Source organism: Microtus ochrogaster, linkage group LG2 (genome assembly GCF_000317375.1).
Source record: "Microtus ochrogaster isolate Prairie Vole_2 linkage group LG2, MicOch1.0, whole genome shotgun sequence".
NCBI classification, from domain to species: domain Eukaryota; kingdom Metazoa; phylum Chordata; class Mammalia; order Rodentia; family Cricetidae; genus Microtus; species Microtus ochrogaster.
Genome location: NC_022028.1, coordinates 21,339,397 through 21,363,865, shown reverse-complemented (window position 1 = coordinate 21,363,865; position 24,469 = coordinate 21,339,397). Strand labels below are relative to the sequence as shown.

The 24,469-nt window shown below is 38.8% G+C and overlaps 1 protein-coding gene across 1 annotated transcript in view; it reads left to right on the top strand.

The window, feature by feature from the left end:
- Uggt1 (UDP-glucose glycoprotein glucosyltransferase 1) overlaps positions 1-24,469 on the top strand; it is a 119,339-nt gene that overhangs the window by 11,521 nt on the left and 83,349 nt on the right. Inside the window, exons 3-10 of the mRNA XM_013351007.1 lie at positions 213-295; positions 3,411-3,541; positions 12,984-13,096; positions 15,699-15,873; positions 19,314-19,410; positions 20,809-20,887; positions 22,069-22,169; positions 23,702-23,801. Coding sequence (XP_013206461.1) covers positions 213-295; positions 3,411-3,541; positions 12,984-13,096; positions 15,699-15,873; positions 19,314-19,410; positions 20,809-20,887; positions 22,069-22,169; positions 23,702-23,801 — 879 coding nt within the window. The remainder of the gene's footprint in view (positions 1-212; positions 296-3,410; positions 3,542-12,983; positions 13,097-15,698; positions 15,874-19,313; positions 19,411-20,808; positions 20,888-22,068; positions 22,170-23,701; positions 23,802-24,469) is intronic.

Sequence of the window (24,469 nt, the reverse complement as noted above, 5' to 3'; positions counted from 1 at the left end):
CTAGTTGTATGGAATCTATTTCCTTTTCTGATATTTACATAAAGATATATAATATATACATATGTTTATGTATATATGTATATATATAAATAAAATAAAAACCAAACTACAGGCATTTGGGAATGTAAATCCCCTTTTATTCTCCCTAGTAATATAGCTTGTAATGGAAGATTTTATTGTCTCATTGCTGATATCTCCCACTTTTCTCCCAGTGAGTTCTTAGCAGAAGACAGTCAAGAAAAATTTTGGAGTTTTGTAGAAGCCAGTCAAAATATTGGATCATCTGATCATCACGGTAAAATTGAAGCAAATATTTGTTTGACTTTGTGGTCTGGGAAAATGTTAGAAAAAAATGGTCTCCTTTGTATAGTATATGTAACATGGCAGTTAATGCAAAATATTATTTTCTTTACTGACTAGAGTTGTCATGGTAGGAAGATTGAACCCAGTGCATGGGAAACTTACACTATGCTACTGAGCTAGTCCCAAATCCCTACTGACTTAGACCAATACATTTTTATTTCCCTTTGCAAGAAATGATGTCTTACAAAGTCTGATTTAGAACAGTCCTACTGGTTCAGCCTCTTGAATAATTGGGGCTGTTGGCAGACATCACTGTGTGTAACCACAAATCATTATTTTTGTGTGTATGTAGTTTGTAACTTTGACTGCAGATAATGCCTTTCTTCCCATTGCTTTTGCTCTGTTGTGCTCTTTTGTTAATGTGTTTTGGCACTACTTAGCAAAAGTGCATTTTATCTTAGATCATTTAGTATTAACTTGATCTGTCTGATTCATTCTCTCTTTTGTTATGAACTAATTACACAAGTGATCTCTTTGTGTTACGTGTGTTATCATTAACTTAGTGCCACCTAGTATGTTTTCCATTTTGCCTGCTGACTGTGCCTGCTAACCACTGACTACTTGACTGTCAAGATGTCAAATTAAGATATATATATATATATATACACACACACACACACACACACACACACACACACACACACATATATAAAGATATATCTTATCTATCTTTTTTTAAAGATGTATCTTGTATCGCTCAGTTTTAGTTTATGGATGGTGTGCTTTCTTGAACATTTTCTAACATAAAAGATGTAATCTAGGTTGCAGGCATTGCTAGTCAAAGATGCTAATAGGGAAGTATAGTGATGTGTTCTGGTCAGGGATGAACCACATCCATGAGAGTAGTGTCATAGGATGTCACCCAGTGACCTTAGTTGTCTTATTTGTGTAAGTGTATTTTATTGATTTACATAGGGACAAAGTCACCCAATAGTGTATTGCTCTGAACATATTCTCCCTCAATGACATATGACAGTCATTAAAATGTTGATCATTAAGCTTAGACAAGTGTCAGTTATTACTGGCATAGAAATGGTTGGAAATTGACTATTGTTAAGTTAAATGTATTCAGTTACTTTTAAACTTTTGTTAAAATAGCATTTTAATAGTCATCTGAATCTTGTGATGGAAATGCATGCAGATTTTGAGCAAGCATCTATAAGTTTTAGTCATGTGAGTTAGAGTGAAGTAGAATTGTTTATAACAAATTATCTCACAGAGTTGGAGACATGGCTCAGTGGTTAAGAGTGTGGATGATTTTCAGATGACCCGAGTTTGATTCCCAGCTCCCATATCCAGCAGTTCATAACTGCCTGTAGCTCCAGCTCCAAGGGGACCTGATGCCTCTGGCTCTGAGGGCAGTCATGTGTATGTACCAACACACAGACAAACAAATAATTAAAAATAATAAGATAAATCTTAAAGAATTTTATGATTTCATGTAATGAATTTATTAATAAGGATTTTAGCTAAAACTTCAAGTCTTAACATTTAAAATGAAATTTCAATAAAAACGATACATATTCTTGGTTAATGTTACAGGGATGTGAATTTTTAGAAGTGATTATAAAAACATGCTAAATAGTATTCATAGGTCTGCCATCTAAAGATTGACATTATTAATTTCTGGGACCATTTGAGGTATTTCTTTCTGTTTTTTTCCATGTAAGATAATGCTAATGTGATATGGAAGCTTTTATATTCTGCTTTTAAAAATGTAAATATTGGGACTAGGGAAATAACTCAGTGGATAAAGCACTTAATGTGCAAGCAGGAGGATCAGCGTCAGATCCCAGAACCATACACAAGCTAAGCAGATGTGCTAGTCACCTGTCCTCTTAGCACTCAGGAGGCAGAGAAAGAGTGTACCTGGACCAAGCTCAGTGAAAAAGATCAAGGAAGACGTTTGGTATAAATTTTGGGGCTGCATACATATATGTAGGCATGTTCATGTCCATTTGACACAAGTGTCTTCATACACGTATATCTGTATACACCACACTCACACATGCCAAAGTTAATATTTTTTCTATTGAAGATTTTATTTTTTGAATAACTCCTGTAACTCATACTGTAGTCAAAGCTAAATAAAAAGTTGGATATTCATTCTTGTCTCTGTTTCTTGTATTTTCTGCTTGCTTTTTTTTTTTTTTTTTTTTTTTTTTTTTTTTTTTTTTCTTGTTTTTTTTTTTTTTTTTTTTTTGGTTTTGGTTTTTGGTTTTTCGAGACAGGGTTTCTCTGTGGTTTTGGAGCCTGTCCTGGAACTAGCTGTTGTAGACCAGGCTGGCCTCGAACTCACAGATATCCACCTGCCTCTGCCTCCCGATTGCTGGGATTAAAGGTTCTTCTTGCTTTTAAAAGCCATTTAACATTTATTCTGTAGTGATTTTTTGTTTTGTTTTGTTTTTTGACAGCACACACACATATCACAGTCTGGCAAAAATGACTGCTTGCTATGTAACAAGTTTTGTACATTTGCTCTTCCTTTACTAGAGGGGTTATGATGGTAGCACACAGATGTCTTTTCCTTCTAAATAATTTTGCCTAGCTAGCTTTTTTGTTTAAATACTTATCAAATTTCATGATACTATCAATGTCCTTTAATATTTTGTTGCATTCCTTAGTGCTTTACTTAGTTATTTTAGTAGAGAGCACATCTAGGATCAGAGAGTACAAAGATAGAAGCCATTGCCTCTGTCTATGGTGCCCAGAGTCAGTGAATGTCAGTACTTTAGTAAATGATGTGGTAGACAGATATTTTTGGACCTCAGCAGTGATGTAACTGGTCTCTAGAAGCGTAGTATAAAGATGAAGTCTACTTTACTGAGTGAATGATTTCATAGCTGAATTCTTCCAGGAGCAAGCAGAGTGGTTTAGAAGAAGGAGAGGAGTGTCCATTTGTATTGTGGACCTCTGGTGATTTTAGTCACTTGACAGAGTTCAGGTGGGAGCAGCTCATCATCTGTGTTTGTCTTGTGCTTTGTGAACTGTCTTGTTTGGTTATTTACAGTCGTGCAATTGTTCTGGTTAATGTGCTTTTTTGACAGACACTGATCATTCCTATTACAATGCGATATTGGAAGCCGCGTTTCAATTTCTGTCACCTTTGCAGCAGAATTTGTTGAAATTTTGTCTCTCTCTTCGTTCCTACTCAGCCTCAATTCAAGCCTTCCAGCAGGTAACAAGACATCATTGTATCTAGAAAACAGCATTTTATAGGGGGCGTGACATGGTGATTCAGTTGATTGTAGTTCTCTTGGGATTGATATATAGTTATCACTTTCTTTGCCTGATATTTTCTGGGATTTCTGGTTTACTTTTAAATAATGAACAAAGCTGATGTTTTTAAATCATTAGTCTTTAAATCACAGATGTTTGCCTCTGTCCCTGGTTTGGGGATAGAACACAGGGCCTTGGGCATGCTAGGCAAATAAATAAATTCTACTACTGAGCCACATCTCTTTACTAATCACAGTGTATTCATTTTTATTTTTCTTGCATTGGGGTTGGACTTGGGTATGAAAATTTTAAGAAATGATTTACACTGGTTTTCATGTTAGAAATAAAAAGAATATTGTCACAGGTAAGTGACAGCCAGATGCTGTTATCCTACGCAGTGTGGAAGAGGTAAGTTTGCTAAACCAGTGAACCTGAATCTGATCACAACCTTCGGATCTAAAAACAGGAGACAAGAGACAGGGAACATTGAGGGATTATAGTCTAAAACATCTAGGATTAGGGAAATATTTTAGTAAAGTGATCTGGGATCTTCTGTGGATAAAAGAAAAACTAAAAGAGAAAGAAGAACATAGCAACATCAAGAAGGCTTCAGAATGTCACTGCAGGAATCATATTTGCATTTTGAAAGGGGAGCATAAGAGAAAATCAAATGTGTTTATAGCAACTAGATATTTGTATGAAAGAAATGCTAATTGTAAAACCATCCTGTATTATAAAACAAAACAGATATAGAAAAGCACTCACAACAGACAAATCATACAACAGGTTACTGGCAAGTGAGCACCTTAGTGACTTTCACCCACGCTAAGAAGTGATTTTCACTTGCTACCTTGAAGTCTTCCATGTGCTGTCTCAGTCATAGCCACCTTTTGTCCCCCAAAGAAGCCATGCTGCCACTTCTGTCAGAATCGTCTCCCGAAGTTTTGTTTTTCAATTGTTTTATTCCCTAAGAATGCATCTGTACCCAATAGAGTTTAATTTTGTCCTGTGTTAGAAAATTTTAAAACTTTGGGAGAGGTTCTCTTGATTGTTTTTGTTGTTGTTTGGTTTGTATTTTGAAACTGTTATTCTTTGTAGCATGGGCTACCTTTGAATTCTCCATCTTCCTTCTCAAGTGTCGGGATTGTAGGTGTGTATTGCTGTGCCTAGTTCCTCTTTTTCCTTTTCTATTGTATCCCGTGGGCTGCATCATACTTTTCCTGCACTCAGTTTTGTTGACCACATATTTATGGTGCAGTTTAGCTTACTCCTCTGTCTGCTGTTCTCTATAATTAGGAACTGCGTCTAGAGAGGCTCAATCAAAATTCTGTTTCCTTCTTTAGTCAAGTCTATAGCAATGCTGTAGTCACTCATTAGGGGACTCAAGTGTCTGTTTGCTTTCCTTTTCCTCCTTTCCTCAGACCTTCCTTCCCTTCTCTTCTTCCTTCCCCTCTGTTTCTTTCCAATTCTTAAAATTTTATGTACTTTTTTTCATATAATTCATCATATTCTTTCCACTTTCCCTGCTCCTCCCAGATCCCCCAAGTTCCCTGCCCACCCAGCTTCATATTCTCTCTCTCAAAAGCAAACAACAAATGAAAAACAACAGGAAAAACTCTAACCTGCTCACTGCACAAAAGCTAGAAAATCAAACTATAAAAAAAGAAATCAGTTATGACAAAGTATTAAAACAAAGCAAAAGCCAACCAAAAACCCATGGAGTTTGTTTTGTGTTGGCCAACTATTCCTGGGCATGAGGGCTACTCTGAGTATGGAAGTATACCCAGTTATACTGCACTGGAGAAAGATGATTTTCCTTCCCTAGCAGGTATCAGTTGCAAATAGATTCTTGGTTAGGGTGGAACTTTGTGTTCACTTCCCCTTCTCAGTACTGGGATTTTGTGTAGTTGGAACCTGTGCAGGTCTTGTGTGTGCTGTTCAGTCTCTGAGTTCAGATGCTTATCAGTCTGGAAGACCCTGTTTCCTTGGTGTTATCCACCACCTCTGCCTCTTCTGCATGGATCCTTGAGCCTTGAGGGGAGGGGTTTGATAAAGACACCCCATTTAGAGCTGAGTACTCGGAAGCCTCTCATTCTGCACGTTATCCACTTGTGGATCTTGTTGTTACCTACTGCGAGAAGCAGCTTCTGGTGAGGACTGAGTGGGCGATGCTCTGCTCTAGGGTTATAGCATTTGTCATGAGAAGTAATTTTATCACTGTGTTCCTTTAGTGGAATAATAGTAATTAAAAAAAATCTTAAGGCATGAGTATATTGAAACTCTTTGCAAAATCCTTGTGACCTCTACCATAAAGAGGTTTAGAGGAGGGTGGTCTTGGTTATACAGACCGTGCAGAGTACCAAACCAAAATACCTGTGACATCTCCCATAAGGGTGGGCTCTATTGACTGAGAAACTGAAAGACCCCCAGTGAGGGGAGACTCTCACTCAAGTCTCGGGATAACACGACCCCCCAGTAACTCATTGGGGGACAGTCCTTGCTGCAATCACACGAGATTTATTGACAGGTACCAGTGCACTATGGCCGAGACTCATAACCCGTGCAGGGGAGGAGTTCGACCCCCGAGTAACTGGGATAAGGGTTTTTTTTGTTTTTTTTTTTTTTTAAAACAATAATAACCAGACCTCATTACAGATGGTTTTGAGCCACCATGTGGTTGAACTCAGGACCTTTGGAAGAGCAGGCAATGCTCTCTACCACTGAGCCATCTCTCCAGCCCCAGGGATAAGGGGTTTTTAAGGGAAGAAATGACAGCCCAGTAATCCAAAGGGTAGGGAGGGCATCATAGAAAATTCCAAAAATACCAATGATAATCACAAGGGGGCAACTCCCTGTTTCTCAAGATTATTGTCAAGATTACAATCTAACTTTATCTTCAGCTAGTTCCTGAAACTGAACAGATGTCCGGTTCTTCCCTCCCTGCTTAGATTTTTGGCTCTATTTTTTCCTGCTAGGGGGGTCCGGATTTATCCAGATCTTTCACCACCATGCCTTTACTCTGCCGTATGGGTTCCAACCCTTTGAAACCATAAGCCTAATTAAACACTTTTTAAAATAAATTACCTTGGTTGTGTAGTTTTGTTATAGAAATGCAAAACTAACTAATACACTGGCCTTGAACTTGGTTGGCTGTGTAGCCGCAACTGAGCTTGACCTCTCTCTGCCTGCCTCCTCTTCTCTGGCGGATTTACCTGTGTGCTCTGTCATGCTTGCACTTCAGAGCTTTTTTGTATTGTGAAGCTGGAACTCTATACAGAACTCTACAGAATGTTAATTCTCTTTATTTCCCCCTTTCCCTTACTACTCTTAGTAACCAGAATTCTGCTTTTTTACCTCTGTGACTATACCCATTGTAGGTACCTCTCATTTGAGTGCTGTCTTACAACGTTTGCCCTTTCCTGTTTGTTTTATGAAGGACAATTATTAATATTCACCCAGTTGTAGCATGTACTAGGTTCTCACTTTCATTTTTTGCTAATATTCCATTGTATGTGTATATCACATTCTGGTATTCATTCTTTCCTTAGCTGACATTTGGGTTGCTTCTACCTTTTGGCTCGTATCAGTAGCCCAGCTGTAGAGAACTGGCATCTGTATATCTGGTTGAGTTTCTGTTTCAGTTCTTTTGCCTTTGTATGTAAGTGTGATTCATGAATCATATGATAATTATGTGTTTAACCTTTTATTGTTGGGGAGTGAACCCAGAACTTTGCACATGCTAAGCAGATTCTCCGGTTGAACTACATTTCTAGGCCCTGTATTTAATATTTTAGTGACGCATTGAGCTGTTTTATACAGTGACTGCCCCATTTTTACTTCTCACTCATAATGTACAAGAGTTCTAATTTCTCTATATCTTCCTCAACAGTTTCTTAATTTTTTAAATATTTATTTATTTGTTATGTATACAATATTCTGTCTGTGTGTATGTCTGCAGCCAGAAGAGGACACCAGACCTCATTCCAATGGTTGTGAGCCACCATGTGGTTGCCGGGAATTGAACTCAGGACCTTTGGAAGAGCAGGCAATGCTCTTAACCACTGAGCCATCTCTCCAGCCCCCACAGTTTCTTATTTTTATATTGCACACTGATGGGTGATTTGTGTTATCACATTTTGATTCTTCTATTTCTTTCCCTTTTTTCTTTGTTTTCTTTTTCCTTTTGTTTTTTTTTTTAAATATTTATTTATTAAGTACACAGTGTTCTGCCTACATGTATACCTGAAGGCCAGAAGAGGGCACCAGATCTCATTACAGATGGTTGTGAGCCACCATGTGGTTGCTGGGAATTGAACTCAGGACCTCTGGCAGAGCAGCCAGTGCTCTTAACCTCTGAGCCATCTCTCCAGCCTTTTCTTTTTCCTTTTGAAACATAGGTTCAGTTATGTAGCCAAACCATCTTGGAACTCTAGATGTCCTGCCTCAGCCACCCGAGTTATGGTATGACAGGCATCCACCACCATATCTGGTTTCTAGTCTTTGTTGTTGTGGTTGTCTGTGTTTTCTGTTGTCAAACATAAGAAATCATTGCAAAATATGATGGATTTGCATTTTTTCCTTTAGTATATTAATTATAACCCATTTTCTTTCTCTTTTTCTCTTTTTTGGTAAGGGAAATGGAACTGAAGTTGTGGTTCATTCTAGGAAGATGCTATAGCACTGAAATGTATCCCCAGCCTTTTTAATTTTTATTTCGAGACAGGGCTTTCCTGAGTTGCTTAGGCTAGTCTTATACTCACTATGTTGCCCAGGCTAGCCTTGAACTTGTTATCCTCTGCCCACAACACTCAAAAAAAAAAAAAAACAACAACAAACTGGGATTATAGGTCTGGCTAATGGGTTGCATTAAGAAAAAAGAAATTTTAAAGATGCGTGTTGTAATGTGCATGTGTGTGCAAGTGACTGTGGAACCTAGCAAAAGGTATCATATGTTCTTGAATTGGAGTTAGAGGCAGTTGTGAGCCACTTGGTATGGATGCTGGGATCCAAACCTGGGTCTTCTGCAAGAGCAGTAAGTTCTCTTAGCCAGTGAACCATCTTTCCAACTCATAGATTGCTTTTTTTGTTTGTTTGCTTGAGTCAGGTGTTTTTTGTTTGTTTGTTTGTTTTATGTGTAGACCAGGCTGGTCTTTCACTCAAGAGATCCATTTACCTCTGTCTTCTAAGTGTTGAGATTAAAGGCGTGCACCACCACCGCCAGGCTATAGATTGCATTTTTTATCTTTACCCTGGCTGTATATTTATGACGTGTTTTGTTGAGTGGAGCAATACACTTTGCTGTTTATCTCTTGAAGAGGTGAGGCTATTTCGTTATAAATAGAGTTAAAGACAAACTTTACTTCTTCAGTTTCACTAGTCACACTAGTTCAGAAGCCACATGTGGCATGTGACTGCAAATTTGGGCTGATGCGAATGTTATCTGTGCCTAAAATAATGTCTCCTTTATATGGAGCTGGCATATACAGACGCTGTTTCTGGTCCTTTGTATTTCTTTTAATAATTACTTAGCTTAGTATGGGCTTTGAAATAGAGACTTTTTGCTCCTGTATGTGTGAGTGGGAATGTTTCTGAGGTAGATGTCGGGAGTCTTCCTTAAATCACACCTCCTGAACTTGGAGCTGGCCATTTTGGTTCATCGGACTGGCTACTTGTTCTGGGGCTCTCCTGTCTCCCCGCTCCCACACGGGGCTCACTGTGTCCACATGCTGTTTAGGTGGGTTCTGGGCATCTGAGCCCTAGCCCTCATGCTTCACTCACTGAGCCAGCACTCAGCCCTGTAGAGATTTATATCCATTTTGATGTGTGATGAATTAGCTCCCTCTTCTCGGAGGAAGTACACTAGTATGTTACTGAGATTTTCTTCTTGTTCTTTTGTATCTAAAAAAAAATTACTTTTATTTTAAAATAATGTGTATGTACCTGTCTGTGTATAAGTGTGCTGGGAGCCATCCTCAGAGCCTCTGCAAGAGTGCTTTTAGCCCAGAGCCATCTCTCTAGCTCCCTCCTCCTGCATTTTTTTAAAAAAATATAATTTATTTTTATTTTATTCGTATTGGTGCTTTGTCTGCATGTATGTCTGTGTAAGGTCAGATCTTGGAGTTACAAACAGTTAGTTGTGAGCTGCCATGTGGGTGCTGGGAATAGAACCTGGGCCCTCTGTAAGAGAAAGTGCTCTTAACCTCTGAGACATCTCTCCAACCCCAGTTTCATACATTTATAGTGAATTTTGTAGCATGAATTCTAATTGGTCTTAATAATAAAAACCTGGAGTCAGATGTTGGGGTGAAAGCTGAAAGATCAGAGACGCACAGCAGCCAGCCACCAGTTCTCAGCCTGAATGCAGTATCCTGACTCTGTGAGTCCTTAGACTGAATACTTTGAGCTCCTGTCTCTTTCCGCCTTACATTCCTCTCCACCAGCCATATCCCTTTCTGCCTCTACCTCCCCAGTGTTAGGATTAAAGGTGTGAGTCGCCACTGCCTGGCTCTGTCTCTCTTTTAGACTGGATCAATCTTATGCAGCCTAGGCCAGCCTTGAACTCACAGAGATCCATCTGCCTCTGATGTGTGCCACAACTGCCTGGCCACTATGACTAACTAGTGGGTTAGCCCTACACTCTGATCCTCAGACAAGCTATATTTGTTAGATCACAAACAAAACATCACCACAGAATCTATTTATTTTTTTAAACCTCCATTCACCCTTTTTTATCTTCCTTCTCTATGTGTAACACTCCTCAACAAATTTCCCTGCTAATTCCATATATTCTTTTTGCGTGTGGCCCGCTGAGTTTAATTAGAATTTCTATCCAGAGCATAGGCAGGAGGTTCTTTACTGGAGCAGAGCAACTTCACAGTAGCTACATCATTAAAGAAAATGTCACCCCCTCTGCCAGCAACCTTTAACTGCCTATAGTCCTGGGAGTAGGGGGATGGGGAGGCTCTTCCTCTGTATGATGCAGTGTGAAGGACCTGATCTTGTATAGACTATGCAGGTAACCACAGCTGCTGTATGTTCAGAGATGTCTTTTCCCTGCATATCTCCGCGTGCTATGTAGTATTCTTTGGTCTTTGGAGGAAATGATAGTTGCTGTTCCATTTAGGGCTGATCCTCTGACATCACTTGTTCTTGGCACTTTGGCCAGATATGATTTCATAACTGTGAAAACTGCTGTTTCACTGGAGTTAGAAGCATCTCCAGAGAAGGCCACACCACTATTCTGTGGGTATAAACATAAACAAGTATTCAGAAAGCCGTCTGATGACACAATCAAAGGTAGTAGTAGTGGGTTGTTTCCTAGGATTTCCTCCTACCCCCATCCCATATGCTCTTGATCAGGTTTACCTTAGCCTATGGAGCAGGTCTCAGAGCCAGGCAATCAAAAAGTGGTTGGCTACTCGTGATATCCATGCCGTCAGCAGGCACATCTTGCCTTGCAGGTCATTATTGTAGCCCCAAAAATTTTACATCTAAGTAAGACTGTTGATAACTTTTTCTTGTTGACAGTCTGACTAGTATATTCCAGCAGTATGAAGGCTAACCTGTAGGGAGAAAGCTTCTGGCTTAGCTCCAGTTTGATTGTGTATGTCTGGTGATCAAACTATGTAGTACCTCTAGAAATGGGATTTTTTTTAAAGATAATTTTAAATTATGTACCTGGTACACATAAATGTAGGTTTCCATGGTGGCCAGAGTTGTCAAATTGCCCTGGAGCTGGAGTTACAGGTGATTGTGAGCTATTTGGTGTAGATGCTAGAAATTAAATTTGGTTCCTCTGCAAGAACAGTATGAATTCTTAGCTACTGAGCCATCTCTCCAGCCCCAGCAATAATAGAATGTTGCTATAAAGATTGGGTGGGGCTGGGGCTGGAGAGATGGCTCAGTGGTTAAGAGCATTGCCTGCTCTTCCAAAGGTCCTGAGTTCAATTCCTGGCAACCACATGGTGGCTCACAACCATCTGTAATGAGGTCTGGTGCCCTCTTCTGGCCTGCAGACATATACACAGACAGAATATTGTATACATAATAAATAAATAAATATTAAAAAAAGATTGGGTGGGGCCAAGAACAATGGTAATAGTCCATATTGTTTGAAGGGAAGGGCTCTTCTCTGGTCAGTAACTCATAGGGAGGTAGCCCACACCTAGCACTGGAATTTTTGTTTAATAACTCAAGACTTCCAGTAGAAGCACTATCCATCCATGAAGGGCTACTCCATTCTGACTCTTTTAAAAAATTATAGTTTATAAATAAGCTTGTGTGTTCGTAGGTTTCAGTATGGCTTATTATATATTTCCTTAGTTTTGATTACCCCTTTCTTCTTTCACCCTATTTTCCCTATTTTCCTACCCACTCACCAGCGTAGACCTTTCTATTCCCAGTATTTCAACACCTCCCCTTCATCTCTGGTTTGTTTTTTTTTTTTTTTTTTTTTTTTTTTTTTTTGGTTTTTCGAGACAGGGTTTCTCTGGAACTAGCTCTGTAGACCAGGCTGGTCTCGAACTCACAGAGATCCGGCTGCCTCTGCCTCCCGAGTGCTGAGATTAAAGGCGTGCGCCACCATCGCCCGGCCATCTCTGGTTTGTTATACTGTCTCACCTCCCTTCTCTTGGCCCCTTTTTATCTTTCTGGCATTTCTCAGCACTCAGTGTCAAGCACAACTCTCTTTTAACAATTGACATCTAAAATTTTTATTACGTTTTTATTTATTTAGTGTGTATATGCATATGCCATGGTATACTGTGGCGTCAGAGGACAGCAGTAATCGTCTTCTTCCACTGTGTAGTTGTCCACCATGGAGATCCTTGAGCTGAAGAGATGACTTAGCAAAATGCCTTTACATCTGGGCATGGCAGTATACACTTGTAACCCCAAGGTTTGCAGTGGAGGAACAAATAGGGAGTTCCCTGAAGTTCACCATCTGTTCATCCTAGCTGCATTGGTGAGCTTCAGGTTCAATTAAAGAACTTGTCTCAAGAAATAACCTTGAAGAGTAATCTAGAAAAGACTCACCATGTTAACATCTGACCTCAACATGCGTGTGTACATGTATGTGTTTGCACTCACAAAGCCTCCTGCCATTTTGAGCTAAGGGTTTTTTGAAGGTACACCCTAAATTCCTAGATATCTTTTGATAATCATCTGATGTAATTTATTTTGTGGATTTATAATACTTATACTGACCTGGACTGATAGGAGGAATTGAATATCATAACTAGCCAGAGTTCTGGCTTGGGTTGTTCTTGGCCCACAGTGGATGTTAGCAGATGGTAGTTTTTGCTTTTATTGATGGTGGATTATCATTTAGTGACATGTTCATTAAAACATAGATTTCTACCTGATCTTTTGAGTAGAAATATATATTTTGTCTTCCCTGACAGATAGCAGGTGATGAGCCTCCCCCAGAAGGATGTAAGTCATTCTTTTCAGTGCATGGGAAGCAGACTTGTGATTTTGATGCTCTGGATACCCTTCTACTAACTGCACCCGACAGGTAGGTTTTATTTCTTCATTTCAATGTGGTTCATGTTCCAAGCCTTTTTTTTTTTTTTTATTTGTACCCTCTGAGTTGAGTTGAGTTTTGCTAGTTTTCTTCCTTGTTTGTTTTAGAGCCTCAGTATATAGTACTACCTGCTCTAGAACTTGAAATATAGACCAGGCTGGCCTCAAAACTCACAAAGATTGGCCTTCCTTTCCTCTGGGGTGCTGGGATTAAAGGCCTATGTCCTCATTCCTGGATGATTTTTGTCTGTCTGTCTGTCTGTCTGTCTGTTTGTTTGTTTGTTGAGAAAAGGTATTGATTTATAGCCCAGTCTGGTTTTGAACTCACAAACTTCCTACCTTGGCCTCCCAAGTGTTAGGGTTATAAACATGACATATACCTGGTTCCTCTGATTTTCTTACCTAATCTATATGTATATTACGATATGGCAACTAGCTAGAGACTGAGCATGAACATCAGCTCCATTACTTAAAATAGTTCTGTAAAATGAGGCACATTACTTTGTATTCTCTTGTTTCAAAATTAGAAGTATTTGACACTCCTGTTTCTTGGGTGAAACATAATTGGTGACTTTGTAGTTCCTTCAAAACTTTGGTTTGTTTGAGCAATAATGCAGACCTGTGTAAAGTGTGGTGCCTCTTCTGAGAGGTTGGAACTGCTTTTAGTAGTATTCTGGTAGACTTTTTTTTATGGTTTTAAATTTGTACTAGTATGTAGGTTTATTTCTGTTGCGGCATCTTTCTATATGCACATCTAGTGCATGTGGGTACACTTCAGTATTTTTAGCATCTTCATATTGTCCTATGTAAAAATATCCTACTGCTGGTTTTAAAAGTTGTTTCCAATTTTTGGAACATTTCTACTATAAAGAACATATTTTTTTTATATGTATTTGCCTTCTGTTGAATAATTATACTAGGGATTGGTAGGTGTGTTGGTTACTTTTTGTTGCTGTAATACATACCACGATGAAAGGCAACTTAATGAAGCATTTATTTTAGCATAGGATTTCTGTCTTACTTTACTTTTTATTGCTGTGATAAAACACTGTGACCAAAAGCATTTTTGGGAAGGAAAGGTTTATTTAGCTTAAAATTTTATCATCAGGGGAAAGCAAGGCAGGGGGATCAGGAACTGGGACATAAACCATGCAAGAACGTTGTATACTAGATTGCTCAGCCTGCTTTCTTTTATAACTCAGACCGTCTACCCAAGGGTGGCACTGCTCATAGAAGGCTGGGCCCTCCTCCATCAATCATTAATGGAAAAAATGCTCTATAGACTTGCCTACAGACCAGTCTGATGGGGCATTTCTCAGCCGAGGTTCCCCTTTTTCAAATAACTCTAGCTTATGTCAAGTTGACAACAACAACAACAACAACTAAGCAGCACAATCTCAGGAGGCTAAGATGTTCATCATGATAGGATGACAAGCATGGTGGCAGGAACAGGAGCCGAGGGATCACATCTCATTCACACACAGGGAGCAGAGAAAAGAACTGGAGTGTGTCAAGACTGTAACTCTAAAGCCTCTCCTCAGTGGTGGTGTCCTTTGTGTCCCAAACTCTCATAACTTCCCTTCAAACAGTACCAGCGGGCCAAGTATTCAAATACACGAGCCTGTAAGAAACATTTTCCACTCAAACTGCCACAGTAGAGCAGAACTTTTAATGTCTTGATGCCAGTCTTAAGAAATGTGGTGGTTTTGGCTTTTTTGTTTGTATTTTGCAAAGCTTAAAAAATTAAGAGGAGCCGGGCAGTGGTGGTGCACGCCTTTAATCCCAGCACTTGGGAGACAGAGGCAGGCAGATCTCTGTGAGTTCGAGGCCAGCTTGGTATACAAGAGCTAGTTCCAGGACGGGCACCAAGCTACTGAGAAACCCTGTCTCGAAAATCAAAAAAAAAAAAAAAATTTCAGCTTTCAGAGGAAAGCTGAAAAGTTGAACTCATTAGTAGGAAGTTCACACTAGCAAAGATGTCAGAGAAGGGAGACTTGCTGTAGCTTACAAGTTACACTCAAAGTCATTTCTGCTGCTCATCTTATTTGCCCTTATGATTTCAGGTAAAATTATAGTCAGTACTCTATGGGAGGAAAATGTCCTGTAGCTTTAGTGCTGTGAGATTTGATATGCATCCTGGCTCACCTTCCCTTCTTAGGAATCGATAATAATATTCAACCCAAGTCAGTATTTCATAGTTAGTATTCTTTTGATATACTTTTATTTTTCATGGTACTGAATGAGTAAAATTCATACTTGACAGTATTTAAAGTGCAGATTGATCAAGACTGTGATACCCTTTATATTAAGATATTTCAAATCTTTGCTAAGTTTTTTTTTTTGTTTTTTTTTGTTTTTCAAGACAGGGTTTCTCTGTAGCTTTGGTGCCGGTCCCAGAACTAGCTCTTGTAGACCAGGCTGGTCTCGAATTCACAGAGATCCGCGTGCCTCTGCCTCCCGAGTGCTGGGATTAAAGGCGTGCGCCACCACCGCCCAGCCGTTGCTAAGTTTTTAAAGTTGTGGTTAAAAGTGTCCTGGTTTTTGTTTAAAATTTTTTTAATTGAAAATTTGAAGCTTTCAATGTTTATTTCCAGACCTAAACCTTTGTTGTTCAAAGGAGATCACAGATTCCCCTCATCTAATTCTGAAAGTCCTGTGGTGATTTTCTACTCTGAGATTGGCCATGAAGAATTTTATAATATTCACCACCAACTTATATCAAAAAGCAATGAAGGCAAAATTAATTATGTATTCAGACATTATATATCTGTAAGTATTGACTTATTTTACAAATCTTTTGAATATTAATTTCTTTAAAATGATCATAAAACATGAGTTGATATTTTCCCCCTTTAAAAAAATAATTCAGAACTGAGAGGAAAAAAAGCCAAAGAAAAAATCCAAATAAACGCTGTATGCATGGATTTCACATCTCCATAGCTAGACCCATCCATGGGCATTATGACCTTGTCTCCTAAAGGGTCAGTTTTGTTATGCAACACGAAGAATGGTGTTTTCAGCCTTGTTTTTCTAGAGTTGTGCTTTTCAGTCATTTCTTCAAGGAAAACTAAATGATTTAGTTGGAGCAAAAAAAAAAAAAATTCAGTTTGAACTACTTTTTTATTAGCTGTCTCTCTCTGCACTCTCACCCATCTTTCTCTCTCCCCTTCTCCCCTTCCTTTCCTTCCTCTCTAATTTTTTGTTTGTTTGTTTGTTTGTTTGTTTGAGATAGGGTCTCACTTTGTGGCTCTGACTAGTCTAGAAACTCACTATTTAGACCAGGCTGGCCTCAAACTCACAGAGATCCACCTGTCTCTGCCTCCCAAGTGCTGAGATAAAGGTGTGTGCTACCACATGACACTTTTTAATTAATTTTTTTTTACTTTCTCTTTTTAGGAATATGTTTATACAGTGTGTATACTTGTGTATGTGTATATGTGTGTTCACAAGTGTGTTTGAGAGCATCATGTGCATGTGGAGGTCTGAAGTTGATGTTGAATAACCGAATAACTGTTTGCTTTGTTGAACTCAGTTTCCTCCATTCACTGAGTCTATCATTTGAACTGATTGGGTTAGCCAGTCAGCTTTGCTCCCGGGGTTTCCTTGGTTTTGCTTTCTGTAGATTAGAATTGCAGACAGGCTGTCACACCAGTCTGGGTGCTAGGGATCTGAACTTTGGTCTCATGCTTGGGTGGTGAGGGTTTTACCTGCTAAGTCATTTCCCTCATTAGAGCTTGTATTTGCATATAGACAGAGTGTTGCTTGTCTTTCTGAAAAAAATGTCAAACAGTTAAAAAGTGCTGTACTGGTTTGCATTTTATTTTAAAATGGACTGCATAGAACTAGGTATGAAGGCTCATGTCTGTATTCTCAGCACCTGGAAGGCTAAAGCAGTATTGCTGTGAATCAAGGCCATCCTGAGCCTATCATTAAACATTTTAAATATGAAAGTCTTTAAAGCTCGTGTATCATAGTTCAGTAAATGAAAATTTGACCGAGTAGAGTCAGATGTATTTATCAACCCAGTGTTTTTTGTCCTTTGATGTTTTTGAGATCAGTGTAATATAGTCTAGGCTGATGTAGAACAATTCCTGATTCCTCTGTTAGAAATAAAGGTGTGTGCTACCGCACCCGGTCAAAGTCCAGTTTTGACTACTCCCCATTCCTGTTTTCTGGCCCTGTTGTTGGTATTAAGGATTAAAATAGCTAAAAAGCCAGGGTCAGTCAGCCTGGTAATGAGTGGAAGAAATGTTTTTTCTCTATCAAAGATAGTTAGCCTGCCAAGACCCCACATTCCCCAAGTGTCCTCCTTCCCCTTTTACTTTATGTTGTGAAGAAGAGGCTCCCACAAGGAGAAGAGACTCAGCTGTGTTAGGAATCACAGACAAGGCCATCTTGGCCCTTCATGGTCTTTAGCCATGGTTTGGATTCTGGCACACCCTTTTTTACAAAAAAAATAAAAAATAAAAAATAAAAAAGACCTTTGCTTTATTCCTGTGTATCTTTATGTGATACTGATATTTTATTTTCCCACAGTGAGGATGTGGCATTTGGTAAGCTCAACCTCCTCACCTAAAGCATTTATTTTATTTACTTTTTGTTTTATGTGTATGAGTGTTTTGTCTAGCTGTATGTCTGTGCACCACTTTCATATCTGCTGCCTGTGGAGGCCAGAACATGGTATCAGAGCCCCTGGAATTACACATGATTGTAGATGCTATGTGGGTGCTGAGAATTGAACACAGGTCCCCTGGAAGACCATCAGCCCCCGATCATGACACAGAGATTTATTATTAATTATCAAAGCCTGGCCTATAACTTAGGCTTGTCCCACTAGCTCTTATAATTTCAATTAACCCATTTAATTTAACCTATGTTGTGCCTCGTGCTTTTTACCTCTCTTCCATCTTGTACCTCCTATTTCTTCTCTGTTTTCTGGCATTTTCCTTGCACCTAGATTCATCTCCCCTCTCTGGCCAGAAGTCCTGCCTAGCTATTGGTATTCAGCTCTTTATTAAACAAATCAGAAGGTGCCTTGGCAAAGACACACCTTCACAGTGTACTAAAGGATTATTCCACAACAGCCAGTGCTTTTTAACTGCTGAGCCATCTCTCCAGCTCCCACCAGGAACATTCAGATACAGTAAAGAAACACACACACAATGTCTCAACATGGTTCTCTTTGTTGTATAGCTTTTGGAATGGATTTTTTTTTAACTCTCTGAGAACTTCATTTGTGTAAACAATGTATTTTGATCATATCCTCCATCTACTTCTCCAACTCCCACCAAACACCTCCCTCCTATCCTCATGTCTTCCTCCTCCTTTTTGTTTTGTTTTTGTTTAAATAACCCACTAAGTCCAGTTAGTGTTCGCCACAGCCTGGGTTCAGGACCTGAGATGGGGAAGGGCTGTTGGCCTGAAGGAGTCTGACCATCAGATGAATTTAACACAAGTGACTGGCTCTGAATATTTATACATCGAAAACAAGCATGTTTTTTCCATACAAGCAAACAAGTTTTCCCTATCCTCCAGTGTTAACCTCTGGCAAAAACAAATATGTCAAATATGTTTTTTCCCCTAACTTTTACGTTAAAATATTTTTACACCAAAAACAACACTTATCATTTTCTTAGTTTAGCCAAATATCAAGCCAGGTACACCCTGTCTTTACAAACTAATAGGCGATTGACATAGGCAAATATTTTCAAGAACAACAATCTCGTTCAAATTCTAGATTGATTTTATTCATAAATAGAATGAATGTTTTCATGATAGGCAAGTACTTCTATTACTGTTGATTTTCACTGAACTCTCTGAATACATAGTTAATAACTATATATTGATTTATAATTTTTTTAGTTTTTTTTATTATAATAGTTACATCATTCCCTCTCTTTTTTTCCCCCAATCCCCTCATATATACCCCACCTTGGTTTCATTCAAATCTACAAATGTATATAAGCACTCATATGCACATCTACAACCTGCTCAGTTCACGTAATGTCATTTGTACATGTATATTTCAGAGTTGGCCCTTTGGTATCAGATAACCAATTGGTGGGCTCTTCCATGCAGTCTCACCAGTGTGGCTACTTAAACATGACCTAAGCAAGTCATGCCACCAATAGGCATGCTAGCAAGGAAGGGGGCTTCTGTGCCTCATAATGAGCCAGGTGGTGATGGTGGAATTCTTGCTCTGTTTGCAGAATCCCAAGAAGGAGCCTGTTTACCTTTCCGGCTATGGTGTGGAATTGGCAATTAAGAGCACGGAGTACAAGGCCAAGGATGATACTCAGGTGAAAGGTGAATTTGTAAAATAAGACCAATGTGTTCTCTTGTCTTTAAATATGAATTAATGGGGAATTGCCTCCCCTTTTGAAAAGAATAGGTTTAGGAGTGTGATGAGCCCGTGTTTGCATCTTGATTCTGTTACATCTGAGTGGATGACCTTCAGCAGATTTTCTAGGTCCTAATTTTTGTGCTCTGTAATATACAGGCAATATAGCTTGCTTTTCAAGTATTCGGGAGAAGTAAGAAATATAATTCATGAATTTGGGCTTGAATTGTGCCTGCTTACAATCTTAGAGCCAAAGCTTATAGTTCAAGCTCTGCCTTGCCTGTGTAGCAAGTCCCTGACCCCAAACAATAAAAACAAGGATAAACAAAAAATAAAAAGCTCAAAAGTTTAGTGGAGTTTTTCTTTTGTATAAAATGATTTAGTAAACGGTATCAATGCTGTTGATGTTATATGCATCACAAATAGACGTTAATGTGTGATTCCAATATGGAAATTTGAATATTGTGGGCTTAATGGATAATTTTATGTTTTTATTATACTTTTTTCTTGGAACAGTTTACTCTGAGTTCTTCCTGTATAATATTTTGTAGTTTTAAATTAAGTTTTTCTTTTCTTATTTACCCCCCCCCCCCCAGACAAGGTTTCTCTGTATCTTTGGAGCCCATCCTGGAACTTGCTTTGTAAACCAGGCTGGCCTCGATCTCACAGAGATCCTGCCTATGCTTCCCAAGCGCTGTGACTAAAGGTGTGCACCATCACACCCAACACTGAATTAAGTTTTTCAATCATGTTTTACCTGCTGATTTTTTTCTTTGAACTTCACCTTGATTATATCCTTTGCAGCATGTGGTATGAACTAGAGTCTTGTTTATATTATACAGGGACTCTACCACTGAGCTTCAGCCACAGTTCTTTTTAATGTTTTGTTCGCTTCTTATTGAGGCAGGTTTTCACTAAGTTATCCAAGCACAATAAATTAATTATTCAGGCAAGTCTTGAACTTGGTCCTCCAGCTTCAGCCTTCCGAATTATGGTGTGTGCCAATTATATTTGCTAAGCTCATTTTAAACATTAAAAATGATTGATTTTAATAGTAGAACAAATGGAAAATGACTATATTTAGGATTTTCTAACTTTAAATTCTTCATAATTTAACTGTGAAAAAATCTTTTGTAATATTTAAATCTATTTAAAAATTTTTATTGTAAAATTTTCTAAAGCGAGAAAACACATTCTTATTTTGTATAGGAACAGAAGAAATATTAAAACACTGTTGGCTTAAAAGCCTACAGCGAATTGTTAATTGAAGCATTTGACATTTCTTTTTAACATTCAGACTTTGTGAAGCTAACATTTTATTTCTATGCCAAGCCACTAGACATGTCTTTACTGTATCCTTATAGGAACTGAGATGAATACCACAGTCATTGGTGAGAATGATCCTATTGATGAAGTTCAGGGGTTTCTTTTTGGAAAATTAAGGTATGTTAACTCTTGTTGGCAGATGCCTCCTTGCATTCCTGGTGTCTTTCTCATTACTATCTGAATTGTGGCTCTTTATATATGTGGTTTACAGTGGAGAAAACCCATTTCATTTATAGTAAAGTTGGTTATTTGAATTAGAGTGACCAGGGTTATTCTCTAATGCTAAGAGAAACCTTAGACTTTAAAAACACACAGCAGAAATAGATTCTGTCAGCGAACAGGAAATGTTTTGCTGTTACTGATTCTTTTGAGGAGGGTCTCACTGTGTAGCCCTGGTTGGCCTGGAGTTCTCTATGTAGACCATGCTAGTCTCAATCACACAGAGATCCGCCTGCCTCTGCCTACTGGGGACAGATCAAAGGCATGTGCAGTCATGCCTTGCAGAAGAGGACTTTTTAATATTGAAATTTGTTTCATAGTTTCACAGTTTTGTGAAAACATAATTTACAGCAGAAAATTATTCTTAACTGTGGTGACTTGATAAATTTTTCAGAACCTTGAATTCTGTTGTGTTTGGGGATTTCAGCTAGAACATCTGTGGTGGGCTGCCTTTAAAAGCAAGATAAAAACAGATGACATTATGTAACATATGCTTCAGCTATGACATTTAGTTGAATGAAATACTCTAACCAGGTTCCAGTTTAGGCAGTAGTGGCTTCATTTCCAGTTAATTGCTGTGCTGGGTTGGTTTGTTGCCTGTGTACACTTGTCTGTTGTCACTTTGGATTATGGTCGTAGTCAGGTACCACTTTTATTTGATCAAGATTTCCAGAATCTTTCCATGCACTTTTAGACATTTTAATTGCATTGATTTATTTTGTGTATTATGGGGACAGTGCATGGGTCCTATGTGTGCTATAGACCTGGTTCTCTGATTCCACCCTCTGAGTCCTGGGTTGATGGCAGCCTTTGCAGGCTGAGCCATCTCACTGCTCCTTCTTTGTCGATCTTTGGGTGATGCTGTGATTTTATGTATTCACAGCACAGAAAGGTTCCTGTAGAATACACAGTGTTAACATACTCTTAGAGGGCAGCTGTTGTGCCTTAAAAACTTTTGTCCAAATTGAAGAAATTTTCTTAGGTTTGGGAGGGGAAAATCATGAAGATTAAAATTGGAGTCCTTTGTTCAGTGTACTCTGAGAGAAAACAATAAAAATAACTGATTGTGCTTCTGCCAGAGAACTGCACCCCTCTTTGGAAGAACAATTGAAAGAATTCCGAAAGTATCTTGTGGAGAGCACCAATGAGATGGCACCCTTGAAAGTTTGGCAGCTGCAAGGTAATGGAAACTCAGAGCTCACTGTCGGTATATTTTGTGTTATTAAAAATTGCAGAACTTGCTCCAGGGATATAACTCCGATGGTCAAGTGTTTGTCTAGCATGCACAGAGCCCTGGGTTGATGCCTGGTATCACGCTAACCAGAATTTGTACTGTACCTGTAAACCCAGTTCCTATGTGAGGCAAGATGATTGTCATGAGTTCCAGGTCAACTTGTGCTATAGAATGAAACCTTGTCTGGGAGGGGAGACTTGCGGAGTTTGAATGAAATTTACAAGATTCTGAGAGTACCACAGATTGTAATTTTTTAATAATTAATTTATTTTTATTTTATGTGCATTGGTGTTTTGCCTACATATATGTTTGTGTGAAGGTATCAGATCCCCTGGACCTGCCATGTGGTTGCTGGGAAGTGAACCTGGGTCCTCTGGAAGAGCAGCCTGTGCTCTTAACCTCTGAGTCATCTCTTCAGCCCCCAAATTGTAATTTTTAATATATACATACATACATACATACATACATACATACATACACATGCACACAACATATATATAACTGCATTGTTTGTTTGTTTCCTTCTTTTGTGGGGGTTGGTTTTTTGAGACAGGGTTTCTCTGTGTAACAGCCCTGGCTGCCTTGGAACTAGCTCTTGTAGACCAGTCTGGCCTCCAACTCACATAGATCTGACTTTTTCTGCATCCTGAGTGCTGGGATTAAAGGCATGTGCTACCACCGCCCAGCTATTTTCTTTATGCATACATTTTAAAAACCTAAGTGTCAGTTTTTAATTTTAGGTTTGTACTTTTTTTTTTTTTTAAGTAATGCTGATGGTTTGATCTTGGACCTTACATATTGGACAGGCACTCCACCACTGAGCTATAACCTTAGTCTTCCAATGCATTTTAAAATTCATTTATTAACATTGTGTATATGTAGACTAGTGTGCCGTAGTGCTCATGTAGTGGTTAGAGGACAACTCTGTGGAATTTGGTTTCCCCACCTTTATTCGGGTTCTGAGAAACTGAATTCAACTAATCTTGCTTGCATTGTAGGCAGCAAGCACCTTTACTCACTGAGCCATCTAGTTGGTCTCCTATATTTATTTGTACGCATTTCTTAAACTGTATCTCTAGGCACATAAGAATGGAATATATGTGTACTTTTCTGTTCTAAAGAATGTTCCAAACTATTCTTAAGATATTTTTCCCAAGGTAATTTGCTAAATATCCTGTATTTTGTGATGTATTGTAAATCTAGAAGGCACCAGGATTTGGGCTAAAGTTTGCTTCTGCTAAATGCGTTAGCATGCGCCCAAGGATTTTATGGATGTAGATTATGAATAGCTTAGTAAAAACTCCAGGGGTCCATGAAGTGAGTGAGATCTGAACTGAATCATGGGCACTCTCTGGAATGGTTGCATTCTAAGGCATTCTTCACTGTCAGGGAATTGTGGGTAGTATTGGGGTTTTGTTCTACTGTCGTTACTTTAGAGTCATATGTTCTAACCTGATATCTGCCTGGCATTGTTGCAGATCTCAGCTTCCAGACTGCTGCCCGCATCCTGGCTGCTCCTGTGGAGTTAGCTTTGGTGGTGATGAAGGATATTAGTCAGAATTTTCCTACAAAAGCCAGGTAACATCTACTAAGGTTTTGGAACATCCCTCTCCTTAACATTATTCCCAATGACTCTGATGTTTACATAGAATATGATGTAACTAAAAGGTACAAATGCTTTTGAAACATTTTAGTTTTTTACCTATTTATAACTCCTGTTGTGACTAGTGCCCTCTTTCTAAGAAGGTAACAAGACCATTGGTTGTGTGCTTGAAGAAAGAGAGATCTGGATGTTGTTGACACTGCCCCACTTATGCCAGATCAGCTAATCCAGAGTCTGGCCCAGACTGCCAGTTTTGAATTCTGATGAAGAAGGGCTTTGCCTGGGGTTCCGTGCTAGAACTCTTGTCTCACATGTATAAGGCCCCAGGTTTTATTCTTAGTACTGCCAAAAAGAAGAGGAAGGAAGAGGGGGATGTGGATAATCAGATTCCTTCTGTGGAAACTGAGGCTCAGAGAGACTGACCCTTCATAGTAACAATATTCTGAATTTTCTTACATACTGTTTATTCTGTATAAATGCAAGGCAAAATTATATAAGAGACAAATTCTTAGGAACTTTTAACAAAAGCCATTGCTAATCTTTGTCTCCTATTACTAAAAACACTGGCTTAGTTCTGGGCTGAGAGTTTTATAAGTAAGTTCCCTTTTCACTGTGTAGTGTGCCTGTATAAGACTTCTTTTCT